Below are 27,950 nucleotides of genomic sequence, written 5' to 3'. Positions count from 1 at the left end.
ATTATGACACGCCCACAGAGACGCTACTGTAGGTTTCCTGTGTTTAAAGAAATTGGTTCCCAATATAGAATTGCCATTCAAAACCAGTTTAGGGATCCAGAGGGTGACAACAAGTTCTGCCGTCACAGTTTGTCCAGTCCCCCTCGTGGCCCCCCCGTTGTTCCTACTGTTCTTCCTGTCCCGTGTGTTTGAACAAGAGACAGCGTGTGCGGGACGGGGAAACATAAGGCCTTAATGACACATAGGGGCAGCAGCGCTCGCTCGTACGTGCTGACGGATGTGTCGCACACACACGCACACACACACACACACACTTTATAGTTACACAGAATTGGCTCCAGTGGAAAATATGATGCGAGGGCAGCTAAGCACAGCTCCCTGTATGTACCGTATAGCACAGCGCCGAACTCTCCGGTCGGCTGCAGGGAGACTCTGCGCACAAAGGGCGCTGTTGACATGTCAACGCCTCTTTAATGCGGCGTTCCAGAAAAACTAAATGGCCAAAATGGCGGCTCAGGTCCAAGCGGCGCATGTCAGGGACGGACGCTATCCGTCAAAAATGAACTCCACAGACATGCACCCTCTATGTCAAGGGCTTTGATTGTTGCCATGAATGCAACATTGATAGTTGCGTAACAGTGTGATGATGAACAGTGCGTGCAGTGTGTGTGTGTGTGTGTGTGCGCTGCTGACGCAGGGCCTGTCTGGAGGGCGTGCTGTTGTTGTTCAGATGGGTTTTGCAGAGAGACAAGCCAGAATCTTTCATTGAATCTTCCAAGTTCTTCAACCTGATTGTACTGTACTCTCTAACCTGATCATCAGTTCTCTAACATTTTCCCTGTTCAATAATTAATGGGCTGACATCCTAACCTCCAATTGAAAAGTTTGAAAACTACTGGGTTCTCAAGCTTTTTAATTTCAACGACCACCCAGTTTGGTATGCATTATTAGGCCATGGGCTTTGCAAATGGAACCAAATGGACCTGTAAGTGTCCATTTGGTTCCTACTGTAACTATCAATCATTTTGCTGGGGACCCCCTTCAAGGACCCCTGGGGGTCCCCAGACGGCAACTTTGGGAAGCACTGCTCTAACCTGATCATCAGTTTTCTAACATTTTCTCCATTAAATAATACATGGGCTGACGTTCTATCCTGCATACGGTGTGTTTGCGCGGCTCTAATCTTGAGCATGTGCGTCCTCAAACGGTATCATCTGTTCTGCACTTAGCAATTAGGAAATAATTGCTACAACACTGCAGTTTTGCTGCTTTTGTTTACTTGTGGCGTGCGCGAGTCCGTGGGTGTTTCTCTGTTCTACTTTCTTGTCGTGGAATTTGGGAGGGCTGCCGTCGATTGATAGCAGTGGTGGAAATTAACCAAGTTCATTTACTCAAGTGCACTACACTGTACACTCAGTGTTTAGGTACTTTTAGTTAAATGGAGTATTTCCATTTTTCAATACTTTCTACTCCACTACATCTCAGAGGCAAATATTGTACTTTTACAATTATTTGACAGCTTTAGTTACTAGTTACTTTGCAGATTTAGATTAATATTACAAACACACATTAACCACTTAAGCCCTCTGTTAGACTTATTAGCTATTCGAAAATAGCATTGAAGCTTGTAGATCTGCTGTTTTCGAAAATGTTTGACAAATTTAGAAGAAAGAAATTTGAAAACATTTGTGAAATGGGCCATTCATATTACTTTGGTATTGTAAGTATAATTTGATGCCAATACTATTGTACTTTTATGGGAGTACATTTATGAATACAGGGCATTGAGTATTTATACATTTTGGTATTGCTACTTTTATTTAAGTAAAGTACTTCTTCTTCCACTAATCGTTAACATGTGTTCTCCATGATCATGCTCAGCTCTTTCATGCCCCTCCATGGCAACCAGAGGTACTGGGAACAGTTACAGTAAATGTCCAGTCTTCCCCCAGACACCATTGATCACTCACTACCCCTGTTTACATGAACATGAACTACACTACATTACAACCACACAAACCACTTTACTTTATCCCTATATACTCATTATACTGTAATTAGTTCCCTATGGGTCTATACTAGGTTGGTCCCGTAATTTCTTTCCCGCTACACCAAATCTCAAGCTCAGAACGTGTTGCGCTGTGACTCGTTGTGTGCTTGTAGATTTGCTATGTTTGCTAAATGTTCGGCCCAGAATAGGGATGCTAGGGTTCAAGTGGTAAGCCTTACAGTATATTATACAAGGTATATTATACCTCGCCGTACGACGAATAGCGAAAATCTGTCATCTATAAGGATAACAACGTGTCATGTCACGATACGTTGTTTACATAACTATTTAAAAAAATCTCCGAGAACATTTTAATGACTAGGAATGCCACGTTGAAAGTGTTTAACATTAAGTATTGAATTAATTTCAGTCTTGACTGTTTACTCACAAGTAAAGAGTATTCTCATGCTGTACATACTCTGACTATGCTAGCTATCGATAGCTACATGGTACACATTTTGCATTTCCAGTAGATGTTTAACGAGGGGGCTCAGCAGCTGAGTTTCACTTCCTGTATGAGTGGACAGTGACGTAGCCGCCCACTCTTCAGTGGTTCTTGTCACATGACGCTTCCCTTGATCACTGGTTCCAGTAGTCGGGCATGTCGGCAGGAAACCGTGGGTGTGTGTGGCAAGGCTCTATTGTGACACACAAACTAACTGTGATTCAACAGTGATTCACAAAAAGACGGGGTGCATGTGGGTGAAGCCTGATTCATAGTTAGTCACATGCTGGGGTTGTGTAACGAAAATAGCTGATCTACAAGCTCACAACGTGTCGTAGTGCGACACGTTGTGAGCTTGTAGATCGGCTATTTTTGGCGCATGACACCTGCACGTGACTAAGTGTAGCAGGGCTTTGAGAGTGCAGGAAAACCGGTGTGAATGTGTGGTTGCTTGTGTGCAAGAGCACATCGGTGTGCATGCGTGCACTGCTTCAATGCATGGTTATGTGTGGGATTCATGCTGTAAGACACCGGCGTAGATCAACCCTCTCAGGCAAACCCCCTAACTACCCTCTTCTTCACCTCTCTCCTCTCCCAGGGTTCGTCGGAACAGCGAGAAGCTGTCCAAAGACACCCTGGAGAAGACGAAGAAGCGTCTGGACAAGAAGGCGGCTTCCTCGGCCAACCTCCTCACCCGCTCCCCTAGCCTAGAGAAGTGAGCCTGGCCTCCGTCACTCATAACTTTCGCGCCGTATTTTCACGGCTCACATTTTCCTATGGCCGCTTGGGCCTTACATATTTCACAGTCACTCGCTGGAAGGCCTATTGGTCTTTTATATCCCCGCTATCCCATAACAATAAAATTCCCCTATCCCGTAAAAAATTGGGGAGTGCCCTATTACTTGATACCGAACCCAGAGGTTGTGTTGAGTTTGATGTGACTGAATTTGCGGTTTGATCGGGCTGTGGAAAAGAGCGGCTCTGGGGTGCCAGAATGTACTGTTGAGACGTTCTGGAGATGTCTCTGGTGTAATTCAGCCAAACATCTGTGAGGGGAGGTGCAATGCTTGATAAACCCCCCAATTACACAACCGCCCCTTAACGTCCGAGCTGCGCTTCTGCTGAAGTGCTCTTCCTAAATAGCACAAGGCACAGTTCCCTCGCATCCTGTACATTCAACTCAACTGAAACTTTATTTATAAAGCACTATTTATTTACAACGACCATGATTGACCAAAGGGGCTTTACAGAAAATCAGAGAATAATGAATGAACCATAAAAGACACAGCTCTACTTTATATTTCACTTCGTGAGATGGTGTCGCATGTCAAAAATAGCCAATCTGCAAGGGTCGGCAGTGACTCAGGAGGTACAGCGGCCGGTTTGATGGTGGGTTGGTGTTGACAGACATTGCACCTCTAACTGCTCACAATGATCAAGCTGGTTGGTGGTTTGTGTGGTTGCCAGCGTTTGTGGGTGAATGTAAAGTGCTTTGGATAAATACACAAAAAATGCACCATTTATCTTGTAGATTGGCTATTTTTTTTACATTTTTGACAGTTTTTATAATATAATGACATGTCCTAATTAGGGACCCGAGGTTGAAAGTGGTTAAAAGACCATACCGATGGTCTGGCATGTTTAGCCCATTTGACTTCAACTCGCGGTATGCTGCCAACCATTTCCCAAAGCATACCGTAGTTTGTTTGATTTTCATGGAGATGGATGGTTTCATTTCAGTATGGTATGAAAATAAACTTGCAGAGACTTGAATTTGGCTTAAGATAGGTAATCCAACACACTGAATATCATTGCGTGGATTGATTTGAAAAGCCTTGCTGAAGATTGTCCCTTGATTTGCAAATTCAAATTCAAACACCCATGACTTATTGATTTATTTTGCATATGGCACGGTATGCAGATACGTTCGTTTGGTAATGTTTTAATGACTTTAGAGAAAATGAAAACAAAACAAAAAATTCTAAACTAAATCTAAAAATTCAACCATCAACAGAAAAATGGGTTATGTAGAACACATATGTGTGATATACTGTATATGGTCGAAGCTGTGAATAGATGGACATGTACTGGTGTCTTTTGAAGCCTAATTTATGCTTCATCACATAGCTGTGTTGCTTGAAAAAAAAATTATAAAGTTATTTTCTAAGTATAAATTTGCCCTAATTGTCATTCTTCTTTTGTTTCCCTACAGTCGAGCCAAGGAGCTCATCGCCACTGCAGGTGACGTATCTGAAACCCTCTGTCTCTGTCTCTTGGCTTGGTTAGGATAGACACCATAATATTGACCTATTTGCACAAATTACAAGCCTATGGTTAGCCCAGACCCAATTAATTACATTACACACTATTCCTCTGTTAAAGCTTTGTCTGTGAACCCTTTCTGAACATTCCCAATGCACTGGTTCAGAACCACGGCTCTAAATGTTACTGTACTTTCCCAACCAAACTTTAACTGCTGTGCACATGTGTAGGAATTCCTACAAAAAATGAATGCATTATCTTGCCGTCTGCTATCCAGAGCCACGCTTGTGGTTAGCGTAGCTTTTTATGACTGCTGGACTTTAGTGTGGTAAGCTGTTTTAGGCCTCACTGCGAAAGCAGAGCTTAAGAGGACATTCACTTTCTCTCTCTCTCTCTCAGTATCTCTCTCTGTATCTCTCAGTCTCTCTCTCTCACTCTCTCGCCAATTGTTGTTGTTTTGTTGTTGTTTTGTTTGAGCCTTGTAAACTTGTGCAGCATTATTACAAGTGGTAATGGTGTGCATTACATTTAAATGTATTTAAAACATGTAATTAGTCATTAGCCATTTTTGCTTCATTAGCACAATGGAGAGAGGGGTACACATGCAACAGGGTGTCACAAGCTGACTTTGAACAAAGGATGTCACAAATAGATCTGTACTTACTTGGAATGGGCACAAAGTGATAGAGCCATCAGAGCTGTGATTATCTTGTCATGTCTCTTAGCAACCTTAAGAGATATGACAAGACTAGGAATAGACCAGAACCCAAAGTTCTTTACAACCTAAACGGCCACTTGGCCGGGTTTTAACCTGGATAATGTGCAGCAGAGAGCAGGCTGGTGGAGTTTTTTCCAGAGCCTTTGAAGGTGAGCTCCTGAGACACAAGGACGTTTTATGTCACATTTTAGTGATTGACTAACATATGGCTACCATGCAGACATACCTGTACAACAGTACATTGGTTCATTCGTTCTCATGTTTTTGTTTTTCTTGACCACAATGTTAAGAATGTAATTTTAGATAGTATGTTATTTAAACAGATGCTAGGTTCATTGTTTACCTGGTATCCTATAGTTTCAATGTAGAGATAATTATTTCGATAGTATAAGACTGATGCTAGGTTTTTGGTTTACCTGGGATCCTGGGTTTCTTGAGGTACTACACTGTCTTTCTGCATTTTATGTATGTGATTACCTTGCTTATAGGTGAGGTAAGAGCGTATGCTAAACACATTTTCAAATGTCCTCCTCACTTTAGAATGATAGGATCCAGGTTAGAAATCTGCCAAATGGTCTTTTGAGCCTGATTTACAGTATGCTTCGGCAACAAAGTTGAATATTATGTTATTTTTGTCTAGCATAAATCTGTCTTTAAGCCCCAGTGGGGAGACCATTGGTGCACATGTCATGCAGTGCATCAACACTTATTTATTGTGTTTTCTTTTTATTTAACCGTTATTCAATCAGGAGTTCCACTGAGACAGAAATCTCCTTTTCAAGGGTGCCCTGGCCAGGAAAGCAATTACAACATAACAGCAGGGATTTACAACATAAAATACAATAAAAACACAAAGCAGAACATTAAATACATTAATACAAACTGTAGTGGAACAGCTGCAGACCTCTGTTTTTAGCGTCTGAAGTCAACTTTTAAAATCATCCAAAGGGATCAAGTGCTCCAGTTTAATGTCATTCTGGAGCTGATCCCAGGACCACAGAGCATAAAAACTAATAGGCCATCCTCCAAAGTTCTGTGGACGGATGAGGGACGGTAAAACGATGGAGAAACAGTGTCTTCTTGGTGGTTCCATCAGTTAAAGTTCTCGACCACGTGATTGTAAAATCGAATCTGGCTCAGGTCAGTGGTTTCGATGCTATATTAACCCATTAAGACCTGGAACGCATCTGTTTCACTTAAAGGGATTGTTGGCAACATTAAACCTAAATTTGAAAAATATCTATATATATATATTTTGCATTTTTCCCCCTCTATCAGCCTATAATGATGCTGGGGTGTTTTCCTGCATTGAAACACAGTCCTCTTTCTGAAATCCGTATTTTCCCTACTGTTTATGTTTGTCTCGGGCCGTAAATTAACGCACGCATGTGCGCATCCGTGCGCGTCCGTGTCCGTGTGAACTTTTTACTTTCGGTTTTAAAACGCTCTCAAACTTCGTTTTTGAGGCACATCATTTACTTTTCAGATAGCGTTTGGATAGAATTTAGTTGTTTAACTTCATATATGTGGTCAATTTGTCATGAAAGAGCCTATTTAAAAAAAAATAATCAGAGAACCGGCAGGGGCGGGCAGTTCCGCGAATTGTATCCAAATAAAGCAACCTATATTCGGCATGGCCCGTTTAGAAGTCCCCTTAACTCTATGGAAGTCCTCCCTGCGTCACCCCCTGGTGGTCGGGGAAACGAACTGCTGGAGTTTTTTTCTTTGTTTATCTCTGAATCGCCTACAATCCCTTTAAGATGTCCTAGGCTATTCAAAAATAGCAGATATACAAGCTCATGGCGCGGCACCGAGTGCCGCGCCGTGAGCTTGTAGATCTGCTATTTTTGAAAAATCTTGAAGAAAAAAAAAAAAAAAATCAAAAAAATGTTAGGATTTAGAAAACATTTTTAAGAATCGCCTCAGGTCTTAATGGGTTAACTACTTTTGCAAGGGACCCCTTGGAACCCCCTTCAAGGACCCCTGGGGTTCCCTGGGCCACACTTTGAGACTCACTGGTCTATATGAAACAAAGAAAATGCAGTAAAAAGAAAAAAACTGCTGAAAGAATCACAGGTCATCTGAAGTCCATCGCCATGGCTTCGCCACACCCTTAAAAGCACCAGAAATATCACTCAGCAGGCCGTCCGGCCGCCATGATCACAGACCAGGGGAGGATTTTCTCTTTCTTTTTTTTTTACTTTTTCTCCCGGTCACTTTTTGGTACGAGGCCTGGCCAAGGTTTTCCTCAGTGAGACACTGGAGGGCCTGTTAAGGGCCGCGGCCGCTCCCCTGGAGTCACGTTGTCACGTTGTGGTCAGCCGTGCCGCCGCAACACTCTGCCTCGCCTGACGGAATGATGGATGGTCGGTTATGCCGAGAGCCATGGCCAATTTCTTCTTTTTTTAAATTGAGAATCCCCTCTCAACCCCTCCTTTCTCTGTGACTTTCATTCACGATCTGATCCACTCTACCATCATCACACACTCCATGTATCTCTTTCTTTTCTCTCTCTCTCTCTCTCTCTCTCTCTCTCTCTCTCTCTCTCTCTCTCTCTCTCTTTATTGATCTTTGTGTTTCGCTGTGTCATTTTTGTTTTATTTTCTCTGGTGATGAGTTGTAGTGGTCCTCGGTCTTTCTGTAGTAAAGCTAAGTAGGGCTTACTCTTTTGGTAATCAGATTTTTCACATTCTCTTTTTTTATTTGGGAAAGGTAGTATCACAGAGTACACAGTACATGCATGGATCTGCTTTTCCCCCCCTTTTTTAAATGTCCCCATACACTTAAACCCTATATACGTCAGCTCCCCAATGCTTTCCCTCAACACCAAATCTCTTTGCCGAAAATAGACGATCTACAAGCTCCCAACACGTTTGAACAAGATGCGTTGTGAGCTTGTATGTGAGCTATTTCTGCCGAATGTTCACCTATTATAGCTTGCCCAGAATAGGGACGTTAGAGTTTATGTAAAAACGCTTGGGTACCGAGGCTACGGTTTATGTGGTATAAGAGTTATGTAAAAGTCTCAGTGCATGTGGAAATGTGTCCCAGTTCTTAGGGAAACTTTCACTTCTCCATCTTCATTTGCAAGAATATATTGTACTGTATGTCCAAGTATATGTAACCTGGCTTCTATATATATATATACAGTACATGTACTCTACACACTGTATGCATATATTTCATCTTCATATTCATGCATACCTCTATTTCAATCCGGTTTCTCACATTCTCAACAGCATTTGCACAGCTGAAGTAATTACACCGAACAAGCCGTAAACATCTGCCTTTGATTTGAAGGGTTTTCTTTGACTCACTAATGGCGAGATAAAGAGAGATCCTGCCCATCCTCTTTGTTGAGCTGCTGTTGCAAGCGTTCCACTTCGTGCGCTCAGAGTTGTACAGTGTGAATGCGCGACGTGGCCCCTGGATGATGTTTACGTCCGTTTCCCAGCTGGGGGTGGATGTACGGGTCGAGACTCATTCTCCCTCTGGTGTAAATTTGAATCAACAGGGGGGGGGGGGGGGCGTGTCCACACCTCTGCACCACCGCACTCTGTACATTTAACAAAAGTCAAATAACAGTCATCTAGGTAACAGGGGGCTGACATGGAAACATAAAAACTTGGGGAATAGGTCCCCGGGGGTCCCCTAATGCCAGGACTGGGCCGGCTTCATAGAAACCAAGCTGTATTTCAGAGCTCAGATGATCTCAGTGTTTATTTGTCTGGCTTCTGTCTTCCCCTCAACTAACTCTCTCTCTCTCTCTCTCTCTCTCTCTCTCTCTCTCTCTCTCTCTCTCTCTCTCTCTCTCTCTCTCTCTCTCTGTTTCACACACAGGATCCCCTGGGTCTCGCAGAGCAACCTACAGCCAAGGTAGGGGCAGTCTGTTATGTCATTCACCAAAGGCTCAGGGCAGTAAAACATTAGAACACGCACAAAGGCTCACTCGTTCCAAACAGGGATGAAATATGCTGAGGAGATTCTTAGGGCCCTGCATGGGCTGATAGGAGCCCTTTAGGATGCCATGGTCTAACCCAACTATTAAGTTTAACCCATTAAGACCTGAGGCGATTCTTAAAAATGTTTTCTAAATCCTAACAGTTTTTTTTGAAAAAAAAAAAAAAAAAAGATTTTTCAAAAATAGCAGATCTACAAGGTCATAGCGCGGCTATGAGCTTGTATATCTGCTATTTTTGAATAGCCAAAGGCATCCAAAGTGACACAGATGCGTTCCAGGTCTTAATGGGTTAATACATATTGACTACTATAATGTATCCTATGTTTTATGAATTATGATCTGTATAAGCAACAATGGGGAGTAAATAGCAGCTAATAGACTCTACATGTATGAGAGTTTGGCCCCCGGAATTTGTCCATAGACTTCTTGGTGGAGAAAGAGCGTCAGCAGGTATACAAAAAGTGATTTAGCGTGGTGGGGAAGTTCAATATCATAATTCACTGACTTCACTGAAATGGGAGTTATGTGTTTCGCCCCGCAGAACAATCAATCAAGATGTTCATCCGAGGCAGACCAATCACCATGTACATCCCCTCCAACATCCAGAACTACGAGGACCTGAAGATGGAGCCGCCGTCCGAGAAACTAGAGCTGGACTGGGTGTATCCTTCCTCACGTGCCACCGCAGCGTCCCCAGACTCCCAGACATACAGTTTATTTATGAGGGACTCAGGGGTCACTTGAAATTCAGCCAGCCAGTATTGATCACGCTCTTACTTTCATGGGTGGTAATTAATTATTTGGACGCGAGACGTGCGCGGTCTTGTGTTGCCTATTAGCCTATGTTGTATTTGTATTCAAACATTGTCAAGGACCCCCATATCGATATGCATTTGGCTGCAGACCCCCATCTAAAAACATTTTGTGCCAGGGACCACCATAACAGAAGATTTGTGTTGTTAAAAATAACATTATTCCAAAAGGTTTTTCAAGATTTTTTCCAAAATAGCAGATCTACAAGTCTCACAACGTGTCGCATCACAACACGTTGTGAGCTTGTAGTTCAGCTATTTTTTATGCTATACTGTTGTAACAAATTTTGCTGGGGACCCCCTTGCACCCCCTCAAGGACCCCTCGGGTCCCCGGACCTCACTTTCAGAACCATTAGTTTGGGGAAGCATGTCTCCGAATCCCCCCCCCCCCCCCCCGCCTCGTGTCCTTGAACAAAAGACAGTAGCCTGGTCAGTGGGAACGGTATCATCCATAAATCAGCTATTAGCAGTGAAACTGAGGGTGAAATTACTTTGCACTTTTAATGACTTGATTTGGACGGATGATGGATCAGACGAGACGCTTGGATGATGTCAACCTTGACCCGTGTATTTTTAGCTACGGTTACCGAGGACGAGACTGCCGAGCCAACCTCTACTTCCTGCCGTCGGGAGAGGCGTTGTACTTCATCGCCTGCGTGGTGGTGCTCTACCACGTCAACAACCGCACACAGCGGCACTACCGCAAGCACACCGACTGTGTCCGCTGGTCAGTGGCTCCCATTTCAACGTCTGACTGCCATGATTGATATTGATTGCAACGTTTAATTTGCACTTTCGTTATGTACTGTTGCATTATCCTATTGTTTTGAAGTGCTTAAAGTCTTTGTTCTAATTTTATTTAAAAACATTTAATCCTTAGATTATTTATTTGAAAACATTATGATTATTGGGGCGTAAGGTTCATGGGTAAAGTTCCTGTCCACCATCGTGGAGACATGCAGTTTGAATCCTCCATGAGTAGGGGAAAGCTGGGTTGGGTTGGGGTTGGGGAGACTCCTCATTGTCACGAAAAAATAAGTCGTCACGTGGTTGTCTACTCTCTCCAACTAAATTGGTTCAGCACTCAGCAGTGACAGGGATTACATGGGGAACTGGAAATTGGCATAACGACGAAATTGGGAGAAAATTATATATAAATTAATATATTTTAATTATTATTCGAAGTAGCAGTAGTCCATCCATTCATCCATCTTCAACCGCTTATCCGGTGTTGGGTCGCGGGGGCAACAGTTCCATTAGAGAGCTCCAGACTTCCCTTTCCCGAGCAATTAGCCACTTCCTCCTGGGGAATCCCGAGGCGTTCCAAGGCCAGTGTGGAGAGATATAATCCCCCTATCTGGTCCTTGGTCTGCCAGGGGCGGACTTGCAGCGAGGACCTCCCTAGGGAGGTACACTCGGGAGGCATCCGTACTAGATGCCCCGAACAACCTAAGCTGGCTCCTTTCCAAGTGAAGGAGCAGCGGATGACTGAACTTCTCACCCTTATCTCTAAGGGAGAGGCCGGCCACCCGTCTGAGAAAACTAATTTCGGACGATTGTATCCGCAATCTTATTCTTTCGGTCATGACCCACACGTCATGACCATATAGGTGAGAGTAGGAACGAATATAGTTTTCATTTCATTACTGAAATATTGAAATATGTATTCTTTTTTTTTTTATGATAAAGAAGCATGTCGATAGAGAAAAAACACATTATGATAAATAATATGATAAATTATATAACATAATTTATGATATTTTCCTCTTGCTGCAGTCTGACACTGCATCCAGACAAGGTGCGGGTGGCATCTGGGCAAGCAGCAGGGGTGGATAAAGACGGCAAGGTGACACTTCTCATCCTGTTTATGACGATACAAAATGAACCTTTTTCCATGCACTGTACCATATGTGTCTGTATTGTATGAGCCAAGTCCCTTCTCTCTCTCTCCCTCTCTCTGTGTGTGTGTGTGTGTGTGTGTGTGTGTGTGTGTGTGTGTGTGTGTGTGTGTGTGTGTGTGTGTGTGTGTGTGTGTGTGCGTGTGCGTGTGCGTGTGCGTGTCGGGGGTTAGCCTTTGCAGCCTTGCGTTCATATCTGGGACTCCTCCACCCTCGTCACGCTGCAGCAGATAGGCATGGGCACCTTCGAGAGAGGAGTGGGATCTGTGGCCTTCTCTTTCGCTGTGAGTTGATGTTTGATCTTACATGTAACTTCAGTCGCATGAAAGAGTTTTTTATGGCGTGGCTCTAGCCGTCTATGAGAGGGTCTGTCGGTCACTCTGCCAGTAGGGCCACAGAAGTATGTCCACTAATTGTTTTTCACATACGTTTTACACTTATTGAAGTATTAGAATGGAAGTCTGATCGTCTGAAACCTTGCCCAAATTTGGAGTCATACGTCATAGATATATGTCATAGAGGACTGACATCACAGGCTGGTCCCATGAAGTCTGAGATCCACATTGGAGCCACGCTATTCCCATGTAGATCCCAAGATCCACATTTGTTTTAGTTTTTTTTTTTCCAGAGACAAAATAAATGATTCCACTTGTGTGATAGATTCAAAATAAGACAAGGCACACTGTTTTGTGTCCAGTGTTGTTAGCGCCTTCAAATTCCCATTATTCACAGGGCGGCTTGCTCTAATGTCATGTACTCGGGTGTTGGGAAACCTTACCTGCATCTCTAGGATTGGTCTAATAATCTAGGCTAGTCGTGATCATTAAATGAAAGACCATTCTAGACACATGATTTGCATTTACAGTGTATGTTGTTGATTTAGTTTAGTTTATTACTTAATGAATGAATATTATTAAAATGTTGGGCTAAATGCTTTAACCACTTACAGTAAGCCCTATTTAAAAAATAGCTGAAAAAAAGAGCCCATCGACAAGTTCACAACGCGTTGCATTGTGATGCGTTGTGAGCTTGAAGATCAGCTATTCTTGCTATTTTCAAAGGTTTTTGAAGACTTTTGATGATTTTGAAATTGTTTGGCTATAACGGTGTGTCCAAAATAGTGTTTGAAGTGTTTAAATGGTGGCTACAGTCGCACCAACAGCGAAAAACAAACCGTTAACATCTCTGTCTTTCATTTCCCTCCTTTCTCTCTCTGACACACTTTGTCACTCACTACCAATTGCTGCTTGCTGTTCGCTTGCATCATCTCTCCATCTGTCATTTGTTTTCACACTTACACACCCGTCTCGCTCTCTATCTGTCTCACTCTCTCTCACGCTGTGCGTGTGTGTGTGTGTGTGTGTGTGTGTGTGTGTGTGTGTGTGTGTGTGTGTGTGTGTGTGTGTGTGTGTGTGTGTGTGTGTGTGTGTGTGTGTGTGTGTGTGTGTGTTTGTGCGTGCGTGCGTGGTGTCTTATTCCAGGACTCAGGAGCGTTCCTCTGTGTTATCGATGATTCCAATGAACACATGCTGTCAGTGTGGGACTGTTCCAAAGGAACCAAGCACACCGAGGTTAAGGTAAAATAACACCGTATCCAGATTTATGCACTGGCAGTAGCACCCAACATAAATAACACAACATTCCTTTATCAACGTTGCTTTTCCCTGTCAGATCCTGTCAGGAAATCTCACTGACACCGCTTTGGGAAACACTAAAACGTGTTGGATTTATTTGAGCGTAACCTAAAACCATTCTGCACCTTGAACCCAGAAGAACTCTGAAATTATGACACAGTCCGCACGCTTGCTGTACGTGCCATGGTGTGCTGTATCTTTAGCCGAGAGCCAAGAGGAGAATTTGCATGCATGTGCAGCTGTGCAGCCAAACGCCCACTATAGCCGCATAAAGATCCTGGGATCCCTTTATGGAGCATGTCTGTTTGGAGAGATTAAGGGGGAGGAAAAGAAGATGGAGGCAACATCGCCGCGTGCCGTCATGGGCTTTTGTCCCAAATTTCTCAACTTCCCTGAGAGCAATTGCAGCGCTGTTGTCACGGCAACGGTGTAAATATTTTAGACAGGGAATTTGTTTCAGCGGTATGTGTGTGTGAGTGAGTGAGTGTGTGCACGTGTCTTTGTGTGTGTGTGTGTGTGTGTGTGGGCGAACAAGGCCACGTGCTATAGACGCGCGGGTTAGCATAGGTGCATGTGCTCATTTTCTAACTCCAGTAAGTTGTGCAATGTGCCATTTCGTTTTTGTTTTTGTTCTTTTTTTGCATAACTTGTTTTCACAATTTATTTCGCATAAGCGTAATTTGTCACGGCAGCGCTGGGCCCTTTGGGTCATGTCCATTCTGTGAGCAGCTGGAGGGAGTGGGAGTGGACGGTGCTAACTGCCCCGTGCTATGTAAACACGCGCGTTCATCCGGGATAAGATAATTACATACCCCTCCCCTCTCCATAGGAGTGGAATAATCCATAGGCCACAGTACAGTGAGGACATGAATGGGACTTTTGTGCGGGAACGTTCTCCTCTATTGCCTGTGTCAACTCCTTTAATCTACCGCTGACGTTTTAATATCGTTATAATTCAAGAGCTAAAGCAGTTGAGCGGCTGATAATAGCTTGTTTCTTCGTGTGGGACATTAAAGACCTCTGTTCTATTAGTGTGTGTTTCACTGTGTGTTTCACTGTGTGTTTCACTGTGTGCCCACACACTGCATGTCGCCACTGTCAGGCAGAAACATCCATGCTTCATAATTGTTTTCCATAAATAAATGCCATATTTTATACTTTATCGTATTATCTACAAGCTCACAACGCCTTGCATCGCTATTTTCCATACGTTTGAAAAATGTTGAACATATCCAAAATTGGGATGCCTTGTTGTTAAGGTTGTCTGTAGGTTTTATAAATATGTAACCAATGAAAAGTATTAAAGGAGGAGTTCACCCAAAAAATGACTTATTTTCTATCAATTACACACCCCATGAAGCCTTGATTTCATGGATTTATTTTAGTTTTTGTGGCATTCCTAAGACAATAATTTGATGACCGTGTGTATTTCCGGTAGGAGACACAAATAATCTACTTTGTGTCTCCTACCGGATACATTAGCCGGTAGGAGAAGGGAATCAAATTATTAGCTTAGGAATGCGACAAAAACAAAAAAGAATCCATGGATTCAAGGCTTCATAGGGTGTGCAATTGATAGAAAATAAGTCATTTTTTGGGTGAACTCCTCCTTTAACATTCACGTTCATGTACTTCTCTTGCTGTTAGGAACAGATGTCACCATTAGGATAGAGAGATGAGAAAGATCCTGCAAACCCCTGTTTTACAGTGTTAGGATTAGGTTTAGGATTTAGTTGTTGGTCAAAGTTCAGGTTGTGGATTAGGGAATGTAAATAGTCAATGAAAGACAATGGAAAGGATAGAAATATAAGCATATCGTTATCACTGTCGGGCAGAAATGTTGTATCTCCATATTTCATCTTGTTGTATTTAGTCATAAATCTACACCCCAATTTATACTTATCTGCATGACAGTGTCATGTAAAAGTAGCAAAAATTGCTGATCTACCAGCTCATAGCGCATCGCGATGCAATGCGTTATGAGCTTGTAGATTGGCTATTTTCTAAATATTTTCAACATGCCCAAAATAGGGATGCCCGGTTGAAAGTGGTTAAGTCTGTCTGTGGGTTTTTATAAATATTTAACCAATGAAAAGAATTAACAGGAGCTTGAAATAATAATTACATTGGATCTATTGAAACAACAATCCACTTTTTTTTCCCCATTTCCTGAAACGTAACGATTTTGGACATGCAAGGTTTTGCGCCTGACAGTGACGATGTGCATCCACCCGCCTCCGGGCGGTCAACAGGAGAGCAGTGTGACAAGAGGACAGTGTGTTGTTTTTCCAGAGCACCAATGAGGCAGTGTTCGCCGTGGAGTTCAACCCCGGGGACAGCACCAACATCATCACCTGTGGCAAGTCTCACGTCTACTTCTGGACGCTCACTGCCGGACAGCTCACCAAGAAACAAGGCATCTTTGGAGTGAGTCAGTCCCCTTTTCCGACCCGTTTGGCCGCATAGCGAGTCCTCTGTGTTCCTCTGCCTCCTCGAGTTTAAAAATCAACATGGCTCTACCAAGTTCCACGGCAGAATTTTATTCAACACGTCTGATGGCCAAAACCGCCTTGAGTAACATCCAACCCCAGAGCCACATTGGCTCTACAAGCGAACAAACACCATGCAAATCAATGTTGGTTGAGTCAAACTTGGGTCAACACAATAGCGCTGGAATTGTTGTCTGCAAAGAATAGTTGTTTTCAAACATAGATAGACACACAGACAGACAGACAGACAGACAGACAGACACCAAAAATCAACAGGAGATTGAGGGTCCTTGGCCCTCTGTACTTGGACTGACCAAGCTTTACATGTTGTATGAGCTATTAGGTATAAATATACACATTTATAAGTCAACACAATTTGAAAAGTTGTTCGCCCTTGTGCTGGAATTGTTGTCTGCAAAGAATAGTTGTTTTCAAACATAGATAGACAGACAGACAGACAGACAGTTGTTCAGTTGTTCTGTGCTAAAGAATCATAACAGAGAGAATACACTTTTGGGGCCTGAACAACCTCCCCATGCCACAAATGCAAGCCTAAAGCTCCTGTGTTGTTGTTGTTGTTGTTGTTGTTTTTGTCCAGTTCATTGTGTTCTCTCTCTTGTCAGAAATACAAGAAGCCCAAGTTCATCCAGTGTTTTGTCTTCAGCCTGACGGGGGACGTGCTGACGGGAGACTCTGAGGGCAACATCCTGACATGGGGGAAATCAGCGGCAGATGTGAAAACGCTGGGGAAAGGAGCAAAGGGTAATTATAATAGATCATACTGAGACTCTGTACCAGTAGTCACTGTAAAGGTACTGTATAGTTCACTAGCAAGGACCACACCACCGATAAGATTGCGTTTATGTTGTTTATGAGTGAAATGAAACAAATGAAACAAATTGAAGGGCGAGGAACTTTGGCTGAGTCTTCGATTAACTTGCTGACTTCGGGAATATTCCAAGTGGCCCTACGGAAAGGACAGAGTAGAGAGAATCGCACGAGTAGAAGGGTGGGAGAGAGGGGTGCAGAATGCAAGATCAAAGAGGGGGGAAGAGGATTAGGTGAGAATTTATAAGTGGAGGTGAATGACTTGATTGGAGGATGGAGGTGTGGTCCTGCTCTGGAACTCCTGCTAGGAGTGCCAATATGTAGAGCTCGCCAGATGGCAGATTTATGGGTCCGATGGTCCGATTTTGGAGAGTCCTAGGCCACCGATTACCGATGTTTTGACCGAAATTTTGAAAAACATTTAACCATTTATGAGCCAAAATAAACACTGAACTTTATATTATTCAACTACTTAAGCCCAGTTCAAACATCTCAGCTCACAACGCGTCACAACGGCAGGTTCAAAGTGGTAAAAACTCTGAACACATTATTTGCATATAAAGATGTTGTCAAAAACGTCAAATAATGTCCTATATATCGGCCAGATATATAGGCCCTAATAGTATGGCCATCATGTGCTGCTTAGAGAGCCGTTCCTGCTATTGCACAGTCTCACTTAGCGCCTTGTTGACTAACTAGAATGACACACACTTATTTCCCATCATGTTTTGGTCATTTAGGTAACCCTATTAGCAACAGCTGGCTCAGAGGGTAAAATAGGATTCTGTGTTTTACTCAGGGTCAGGGACACGGCTTTGGAGGGACACGCTGCCAGCTGTGAGGCAGCCATACCTAGCTTAGAATCTAACCCTGCTGGTCCTGAACTAAGGTATTCCTACAGATGAATCCCTTTTGAAAAGGGGCACATTTGGTCATCTGTCTTAGTGTCACACTGTTGGGTCTATCGTTATATTAACCAACAACGTGTCGCAATGTGGGAGGATGGACCCCTAGGGGACCCCCTGGTCAATAAAGTAGGCTTTAAGTGGTTAACAGGACGTTGAGTGAAGCGCACCTGCAATGCAGTTCAAGCTGAGCTACGAGAAAGAAAGCCCTGTTTTATTTCATTTTAACCCCAGCGTATGTTTAAAGGCATGGTATGTAACTTTGCCCTGTGTTTACATAACGAAACAATAAATAAATGTTTGTCTCTGACAAAACATAGACTCGGCCACGCCCAAGACTATGTTTTGCACCCTGTCCGTCCGTGTGTGTGTGTGTGTGTGTGTGTGTGTGTGTGTGTGTGTGTGTGTGTGTGTGTGTGTGTGTGTGTGTGTGTGTGTGTGTGTGTGTGTGTGTGTGTGTGTGTGTGTGTGTGTGTGTGTGTGTGTGTGTGTGTGTGTATCTGTCCGTCCGTCTGTGAACTGCTAATCTCTGGGACCGCTGGCCCGATCGGCATGAAACACACACTCCCTGGATGCCCGAGCAGAACCTCTGCCCCAAACATTTCAGATCGGCCTGTTATGGCGCCACCAGCAGGCTTATTTTTGCAAAAAAAAATTTTTATATTACTCCTACAGATTTTGTCCAAACATCCCGCAAATCGGTACACATTATCTCTATGGTCGTGTGATCAAGGCGGAACTGTCCGATTTTTCATATTCCATCCCGATTGGCGAATTCTGAACATTGCTGGCCCACAATAACCCCCGAGGGGAACTTTTCTAGCTAGTTAACAATCATTTCCCTCTATACCAGCAGTTATCAGCCACTGGAGTGGTGTGGTGGTGCAGAAACACTGCTCTCTCGCTGTCTTTTGGTGTTTTCACTGTTTGTTGAGCTTGTGAAACTATGGGTAAAGAAATGTATATACTTTTTTGTTATGTAAACACCGGGCAAAATGACATACTATGCCTTTGCGCTTGCCCCTGTGTTCCCCTTTCCATCCTCTCCCAGAGACCTTTCAGATCATGCGTCAGACTCGAGCCCATGAAGGCAGTGTGTTCACCCTGTGCAACCTGCAGGGCGGCGCTCTGCTCAGTGGCGGGGGTAAAGACCGCAAGATCATCCGCTGGAGCGCAGACCTGGCACCTGAGAGAGAGTGTGAGGTGAAAGACAAGTGTGTGTGCGTGTGTGTGTGTGTGTGTGTGTGTGTGTGTGTGTGTGTGTGTGTGTGTGTGTGTGTGTGTGTGTGTGTGTGTGTGTGTGTGTGTGTGTGTGTGTGTGTGTGTGTGTGTGTGTGTGTGTGTGTGTGTGTGTGTGTGCGTTTGTGTGTGCGTGCGTGCTTGCATGCTAGTGTGTGTGTGTGTGTTGATGCTGGCAGTGTTGTGTAGATCTATGCAAATGTTTGTATTGTTGCCTCCCCAGATTCCCGAAAACTTCGGTGCAGTCCGTACCATTGCAGATGTGGACGGGGAAGAACTATTAGTTGGTACGACCCGAAACGCTATCCTTAGGGGCACGTTCTCAGATGGCTTTGTGGCCATAGTACAGGTATGCAATTAACCAAATTACACGACTCCTGTTTCCTTATTTTTAGGTTTTAACCACGTGAACACTATTACGTACCTATTCTAGGCATATGATAATAGGCAAACATTTGGTGAAAATAGGTGAACATTTGGCAAAAATAGCAGATCTACAAGCTCACATTGCATTGCAACACGACACATTGTGAACTCGTAGATCTGCTATTTTTGGTGAAGAGATATTTGGTGTGGAGGGAAAAAAGAGGGGGACCAAGTATACGTAAAGTATATAGGGTTTACGTGGTTCAATGTACAATTCAAATGCAAAGAGCTGGAAACATAATTACATGAATATCTTTGCGATATTGAAGGAAATGACTTGAAAGTAATAAAATAATATAATGAACAAAGAAGGATAGAATAATGGCACTGTTCGTTTTGTGATTTTACTGTGTGTGTGTGTGTGTGTGTGTGTGTGTGTGTGTGTGTGTGTGTGTGTGTGTGTGTGTGTGTGTGTGTGTGTGTGTGGGGGTGTGTGTGTGTGTGTGTGTGTGTGTGTGTGTGGGGGTGTGTGTGTGTGTGTGTGTGTGTGTGTGTGCGTGTGTGTGTTTTGTGTATGTGTGTGTGTTAGGGTCATGTGGATGAGATGTGGGGTCTGGCCACCCACCCGTCTCAAAGCATCTTCCTCACCTGCGGTCATGACAGACAGGTGTGCCTGTGGAACACAGAGGAACACAAGCTGGACTGGTCCACCACACTGGAGGTAGGACACGCACACACGCACGTTCTTTTGAAAGGTGCCGTCACTTAGGTGTGCTAAGTGCTAAAATAATTGTCCCCCATCCTGGTTAAAACATCAGGTAAAAATAATCATAAAACTTTCGAAAGAAATTGTCCAAAGTAGGGAAAATAGCTAATCTAAAGGCGGTTACACACCGGCTAATATGCGAATATACGCAAAATTCGGACTCGTTCCGAATAATTAAAAGACGCTTTTTTCGCTCCGCGAAACTGGTGTGGAAGCTTGCATTGACTTTATAAGGTTTAAAAAAAATATATATTATTCGCATGAAAAAAATCGCCCCGGTGTGTAAGGTGTTAATAGTCGTGACGGGTTGTGAGGTCGTAGATTGGCTATTTTCTATTGTAATATATAATAATAATATATATAATATAAATAAATATTGTAAATATGAAATATAAATATAATATAAATAGGAAATATTATATAATAAATAAATATATTATAATATTTTCTATTATTTCTACTATTGATTCAATCAGATTTAAGTGATTAACGGTCCCGGTTTGGGTTTTGGAAAATATGGTCATCTTATGTTAGAAATATTTCACCATTAGGATAGAGAGATGAGGAACATGTTGCAAAGTGAGGAGATCCCGCTTCTCAAGGGATTATTTTGGTGTTAGGTGTTAGGATTAGGGTTAGGTTAAGGTTTGGGTCAAAGTTCAGGTTAGGATTTGGGGAATATAAATAGTCGATAGAAGAAATATAAATATAAACGTATCATCGCTGTCGGGCAGAAACCTTGCATTTCCATATTTACTTCCATGTTAATTTATTTATTTCCAATTAATTTACTTCGTCATATAACAGTGTCGCACAAAAGCAGCAGAAATATGCCATCTACAAGCTCACAACATGTGGCAAAGGCTATTTTGTTAACATTTTGGAAAATCTCCCCCTATAATGGAATGCCCAACATTGGGATGCCAGGTTGGAAGTGATTAAAGTGTGTCTGTGGGTTTAATAAATATTGAACCAATGATGTATAAGGCCTGAGTTCGATTCTTAAATGTTTTCTAAATCCTAGCAGATATTTGAAAATAATGTTTTTTTTTAAAAATACGATTTTTCAAAAATAGCAGATCTACAAGCTCATAGCGCGGCACTCAGTGCCGCGCTATGAGCTTGTATATCTGCTATTTTTGAATAGCCAAAGAAATCTAAAGTGACACAGATGCGTTCCAGGTCTTAGTGGGTTAACAAGAGCTTGTGACTAAATAATAACTACATTGAATCCATTGGAACACGTGTTCTTTTTTCCATTTCCTGAAAAGTCACGGTTTCAGAGATACAAAGGTTTGAGTATTATTACACACATGCACACATACATGCATGATCATTCTTAACCTGTGTTGTGTGTGTGTCTCTTTCAGCAGGAGTACGGCCTGTGTGCGGACTTCTGTCCAAATGGTTCTGTGGTTTCTGTAGGACTTAACACAGGAAGGTAAGGCATCGAAAAATGTACGAAAAGTGTGAACTTGTAGATTTTAAAAAGGAGGGGACCAGGTACAGACTCCTGGGGGACCCCAGTCAACTAAGTATATAGGGGTTTAAGTGGTTAAAGACAGTCCCAGCTATCACAATACCAAAGCACAAGTCTTTTATGACTATGTTCCATCTCTGTAATAATAATAATAGTTTATTGTACAGTTTCTTTTCAGACTTTCAGTCTACTTTTTTTTTTAATACAAATCCCAGAACCATAATTACTGTGTTTACATGCTCACAAATCCATGGTGACTGGGACTACTTGGATTATAGCATTATGCCATTTAAAGCATTACAGTAATGCAACAACTATTCCAATAGCCCAGTTTATATAGTGTGGTGGTCGCTAATCATGTGGTTTATCCCCCGTATATGGAGAATAGATGCAGTGACATTTTTACTTACACATTTAAGAAGCCAAAAGCAATCCGACGACTAAGACGTTTACACGCCTGAAGGAATTGAAAGAGTGAGCGGAAATCTAGCTGTGTTAATCGTATTATGCTTACTGCGATTAAGGCTGCAATTAAGGTGCAAACCTTGTTTCCATGGCCGGCATGTTCGACCATACTCTTTAATCATAGTATGATCGAATTATTGCTGTGCATGCACAAGCACTCAACAATTGCCACTTAGGCGCGATGAATTAACACTCTGGACTTCAATTATTATTATTATTATAAATTAGTATTCTTTAAGTCTACCTCACTACCTCTCCGACATGTCGTCGCTTTCGAGCAGAAACACGGCTCGAAGCGCGTCTCGAAACGCGGCGCAAAGCGTTTTGACATTTGACAGTTTGACAGTTTTGGACATATGAGGTTTCCACTCGACAGAGACAATGTTCTCTTTTCTCTCTTGCCCCCCTCCCCATGACAATGGCAGGTGGCTGGTCCTTGACCTGCAAACCAGGGAAGTGGTCTCCGAATTCATCGACGGGAATGAGCAGCTGTCTGTCATGAGATACTCCCCAGGTCAGAGTTCAGTGCTGTCAGAATCTCAGTCTGACTCCCAGAGCTGCAAGCTTTTGGGTTTTTTTGGTGTGTGTGTGTGTGTGTGTGTGTGACGTGTGTGGGAGAGGTCATTTTCAGTTCATTATTCCGACTTAGAAGCCACAGCCAGGGAAGGTCATTGTCAGCTGGGAGCATTACAGCACATGCACATGGAAAAAGTTCTGGTGTGGGTGGGTGCGTGCGTGCGTGCGTGCGTGCGTGCGTGCGTGCGTGCGTGCGTGCGTGCGTGCGTGCGTGCGTGCGTGCGTGCGTGCGTGCGTGCGTGCGTGCGTGCGTGCGTGCGTGCGTGCGTGCGTGCGTGCGTGCGTGCGTGCGTGCGTGTATTGTGCTTGACACTCACACAACCCCGGTTCTGCTTTCCTGTGACTGTGCTGTGTGGTTTCACCCCGACCCTTCCATACACACACCAGGAAGTCACTTCTCATTGACGTGCTGAACGAGAAGTTGCTTTTTGTTAAATTGTTATGAAGAATATTAACTTTTTAATTGTTTCTTTTTAATGTGATTCTTTCAAATCTCTTTTGTTGTGAATTTGAGCAGTCTCTAGAGACCCTCTGGGGTTGCATGGTAGGGAAAAAAAACCTCATAAGTAAATCTGGATTTATAACGGATATGCAATCCACGTGCACGATTTTGTAAATTTGTAAAAAAAAATAACTTCGCACACCAAACTGACTCCAAGCGTTCAAAACACTGAGCACATGTGGATGCTCTCCTGTCTTTCTAGATGGAAGCTTTTTGGCTGTGGGCTCTCACGACAACTTCATTTATATCTACACTGTGACAGAATGTGGGCGGCGCTACACCCGCTTTGGCAAGTGCAACGTGAGTGAAGAATTCTGGAGCTCTGGCAGTGGGCGCACGTTATGTTAATGGTGGCCTTTACATTCCAACACAATGCTTTGATTGTCTGATATATTCTTCATAGCAGATTGTATCATGCTGTTCCTGTTTTATCTGTCCAAGGGTCACTCCAGCTTTATTACTCATCTTGATTGGTCCAAAGATGGGAAGTACATTATGTCCAATTCAGGCGACTATGAGATCCTTTACTGTAAGTGATCGGCCATCTATCTTTGCTTTCTCCAGGTTGCATCGATCAAACATTGGCACGTTTTGTTGTGCACGTTTTGTTGTGCATGAGAATCGATTGATTTGATTATGAAATGTTGGTCTGCAGGGGATGTGGCCGGGGGGTGTAAACTGTTGAGGAACCGCTACGAGAGCAAAGACAGAGAATGGGCGTCCTACACCTGCGTGCTGGGCTTCCATGTCATGGGTGAGAGAGACCAGAATTTGCCACAAGATTATAATTTACACATAACTAGCGGAAATAGCAGATCTGCAAGCTCACAACGTGTCGCTTTGCGATGCGTTGTACATTTGTAGACCGGCTATTTTCACTATTCGCCGTATGACTAATTATATACCATGGATCCAATTACTGAATCAAACAGAGGCTTTTCTGCCTTTTGAAATGACAATGTCACCTTATTATGCCAACACCACAGGGGCACGTTTGCAATGTGACAGAGCTTCCAGCACATGTTTCAGTTCATACTGTATTTACAAAATGCTAAATACACAGAAAAGAACCCCCCCCCCCCCCCCCCCACAACTAAACACAATTTCACGAAATCCCTGTGATTGAAAAGAATAAATCCAGTATTGTTGCTGTTGTGTTCTAGGTGTGTGGCTGGAAGGCTCAGATGGAACAGACATCAACGCGTTGTGTCGCTCACACAGTGAGAAGGTGGTTGCTGTGGCTGATGACTTCTGCAAAGTCCACCTCTTCCAGTACCCATGTCCAAAACTAAAGGTCAGGCTCCTCTTTCTTAGCCACCCGTACTTACCATTAAACATTAACATTAAACCATTTCAACCCTATATATATTCCATTGACCGGGGTTCCCCCAGAGTTGAATAGATGTGCATAAGGTGAGGTGTTTAGGCTGAATAAAAGATGGTGACTTGGATCTCCATTATTTATTGACTATATTTCAATGGCGGGTGTACCTTCATCCTGTCATAGTAGATCATGTTCGTTCCTTCATGTGCGCACACACACACACACACACACACACGCACACGCACACGCACACGCACACACACACATGTCACCTGATAGGTGTGATTGGATCTGGCTGACATCATCATATCGTCTCTGTCGGGTGGAAACCTCATACTGTCCAAAACTGTTACTTTTCAGGATTCAAATTCAAATTCAAAAATAGCAAAAGTACTTTTGATGCTTTTGTGTGACGCTGTAGTGTGATCAAGTAGGGCATTCATTTACGAAAAAAACACAAAAAGTTAGAGTATGGAGAGTTTCTGCCCGACAGCAACAATATAGTTAATATTCATGATGGCACTTAATGATCCTGCCCAGCGAAGTGGACTTCTGTAAATCGTTACGTACACCCACCTGGCACATTGACTCCGATGAGTATTATCCTCCTATAATTTGACAAACCTCTGTAGTGGTGCGTGGTGTGCGTGGTGTAGTGGTGAGGCCAAAATTGGTTCTGCCCGTTTCTCCTCAGTGGCTGGAGCAATTGATCTGAACAGCCATTGAACATTACCATGTGCACCTAACAGCGAAGCCCGTTTTCCGATTACACGAAATCTCAGCTGTTTATTAGCGTTTTTGTGTTCGCTGGCTCCCGGGGTGGCCAGATCATGTGCGCATATCCCCCCCACGGGTATGGTCTAGTTCTATTAATTGCGGAAACTTTTGCAGGACGAAACAAAACAGAACGAAATATTAAGATTGTGTGGACACGGTGGTCCTCTCACTTGTTGATCATAAAAATAAAAAAGGAAATATTGGGTCCATTCTGAGATCGCTAAAGAGCAGTATCACCTGGTAGTAAAAGGAGCTGCGCGATTATCCCGGTGTTGTTTCAATGTTTATTTCATTGGCCCAGTTTGATGCTTTGCTATACTGGAGCCACATGAAAAAGAAGACCCCCGTGACCCTAAACAGCGGCTGTCAGTAGGGACACAAACACACACACACACACTTACAGAGTATTGTCCCTCGGGAAAGTGCGTGTGCTGGACACCTGCTTATCCAACTGATTGCCACAGCTGCCTTCGTACTTCTCCCCCTTATGCCGACAGTTGCAATCCTTACTATGAGCCTTTCCTCAATTCACAGGCTGCATATATATAGAAGAGACCTTGAGCTCCTATTCAATAAAACAGCATGTGTGTCTGTCTGTCTCCAGGTGTTCTTTTTTTTTTACTTTTCAATAATCTAAACATCCTCCATTCAAGGATATGGCCTTCACAAAGTGAAGGCCATATCTGCACCCGTGCCATTTGATTACACACAGTTCTATCAGTATGTATGCAGTTATAACACACACATATCTTTCTTTAGTAACTTGTACAGCAATACATAGCAATTAATATATTGATTATTGTATAAGACGGTCTATCAGATCTCAGCCTTAGCCTTTGATTGTATTCTGGACCATCATCTAATGACTTAGAAAGAAATTGCCCCCGAGGCCAAACTTACTTGCTGACCCCTGGCCTAAATAGCAATTATTAACTGTATTTCTCCAAACCTCGTCTCTTTCGTTCACACCTTGCCAGGCGCCGAGCCACAAGTATGAGGGCCACGGCAGCCACGTCACCAACGTGTGCTTCACCCACAACGACAGCCACCTGCTCTCCATGGGAGGGAAGGACACCTGCATCCTCCAGTGGCGGGTGGGGAGGGCCAGAGGGATGGGAGACAGCCGGGAGAGACTCGCCTCTGCCTCCTCCACCAGCTCCCCGGAACCTGCCACCGGCTAGATGGGAGGGGAGGAGGAGGGAAGGAGCTGAAAACGTTGTTGGAAGAGAGAGAACTGTTTGCTCACCAGAGAACAAGAGAGAGAGAGGGAGAGGGAGAGAGAGAGGGGAGAGAGAGAGAGAGAGAGAGAGAGAGAGAGAGAGAGAGAGAGAGAGAGAGAGAGAGAGAGAGAGAGAGAGAGAGAGATGCAACATAGAAAGAGAATTGGGCACCAGTCACATGTATCGTCAGTCAGGTCTCTGTGTAGAAAATACGTCTTCTGGAAGACAAAAGAGATATCAAGAACGGGATATATTACAGTGAAACAGTCTGGTCAAACTGGACAGCGTGATATAGTCATCAGAACATGGAATATTTTTGGTTCTGTCAAACATATCTTGTGAATTTCATTAAGTGGTCAGAAGTGGTGGATTATTAGCCCGGTATAGAACCTGACTTTATTTTCTGATGTGAAAAAGTCATCGGTTTCAGTGAACATTCCATCCTGTATTTTCCTTTCTAATTACACAGACTTACCAAACTGCTGCCTTGAGTGGCTTTCGCTTGTTTGCTCTAAGAATACATGTTCCTAATATGCATATTGTTTTATAAGTTCTTAAAGAATGTCAGTGTTTGGTCAATATCTCAGCTAATATCAAACTATTTGTGCTTGCATTAGACAGACTGTGACAAACGTGTTAGTTGGAATCAATATTCAAGAATATCCGACCCTGTAAAAGTAGACCAATAATTTTGGAATTGATTGCATTGGTTACTTTTGTTCACTTTTATGTATTTAATAGAACATTGGAAGCACTGTGATATTCTGTCTCACAAGATAGACCAACTTAACACAATAAAATCTAACTGACTCTGACTATTGGTTATTTTTCTTATGTTGCTTTACATTTGAAAACATTTGCACACAATTTAGCTCTCCGTACTTGTCTTTGAAAAGCATAATCACATTACTTTATGATATAGATAAAAGATTAAGGAGTAAAAAAAAATGCCAGTTGCCTATAATAGTTGCTATGGTGGCTAGGGTCTTTGATAATACAGGCTTTACTGACACAACACCTTTGTATCCTGGATGTAGGGAAGCTCACATCCACTGATGTGCTGGGCTGTCCACATGACCCTCTGCAGTGCTTTTCAGTTGAGGACAGTATAGTTCCCATATACCAGGCAGTGATACTGCCAGTCAGGATGCTATGTGTGGCGCCTCTAACTTGAAGTCACTGACCCTCTCCACTGCAATGCCAAAGATGTATCTGGGGGGCTTGCTCTCTTT

The 27,950-nt window shown here is 43.2% G+C and overlaps 1 protein-coding gene across 4 annotated transcripts in view; it reads left to right on the top strand.

The window, feature by feature from the left end:
- Window positions 1–27,533, top strand: part of eml3 (EMAP like 3) — a 48,928-nt gene extending 21,395 nt beyond the window's left edge. For 2 of the 4 annotated variants that reach the window (XM_080451064.1, XM_080451061.1), the window contains 20 exons: window positions 3,094–3,210; window positions 4,708–4,736; window positions 9,316–9,351; window positions 9,978–10,098; window positions 10,827–10,976; window positions 12,026–12,095; window positions 12,321–12,431; window positions 13,629–13,724; window positions 16,074–16,208; window positions 16,894–17,032; window positions 19,055–19,206; window positions 19,466–19,591; window positions 20,198–20,329; window positions 21,745–21,815; window positions 22,745–22,833; window positions 23,600–23,697; window positions 23,839–23,926; window positions 24,053–24,151; window positions 24,561–24,691; window positions 26,476–27,533. In XM_080451064.1, the coding sequence (XP_080307190.1) occupies window positions 3,094–3,210; window positions 4,708–4,736; window positions 9,316–9,351; window positions 9,978–10,098; window positions 10,827–10,976; window positions 12,026–12,095; window positions 12,321–12,431; window positions 13,629–13,724; window positions 16,074–16,208; window positions 16,894–17,032; window positions 19,055–19,206; window positions 19,466–19,591; window positions 20,198–20,329; window positions 21,745–21,815; window positions 22,745–22,833; window positions 23,600–23,697; window positions 23,839–23,926; window positions 24,053–24,151; window positions 24,561–24,691; window positions 26,476–26,679 (2,194 nt within the window). In that variant the 3' untranslated portion in view covers window positions 26,680–27,533. The remainder of the gene's footprint in view (window positions 1–3,093; window positions 3,211–4,707; window positions 4,737–9,315; window positions 9,352–9,977; window positions 10,099–10,826; window positions 10,977–12,025; window positions 12,096–12,320; window positions 12,432–13,628; window positions 13,725–16,073; window positions 16,209–16,893; window positions 17,033–19,054; window positions 19,207–19,465; window positions 19,592–20,197; window positions 20,330–21,744; window positions 21,816–22,744; window positions 22,834–23,599; window positions 23,698–23,838; window positions 23,927–24,052; window positions 24,152–24,560; window positions 24,692–26,475) is intronic. The other 2 variants (XM_080451063.1, XM_080451062.1) reach the window with 2 other exon arrangements.
- The last annotated feature ends 417 nt before the right edge of the window (window positions 27,534–27,950 follow it).

Source organism: Gymnoscopelus braueri, assembly GCF_963280865.1.
Source record: "Gymnoscopelus braueri genome assembly, chromosome: 15".
Taxonomy (NCBI): domain Eukaryota; kingdom Metazoa; phylum Chordata; class Actinopteri; order Myctophiformes; family Myctophidae; genus Gymnoscopelus; species Gymnoscopelus braueri.
Note: the sequence above shows the minus strand (reverse complement) of the source record. Positions and strands in the feature narration are given on the sequence as shown.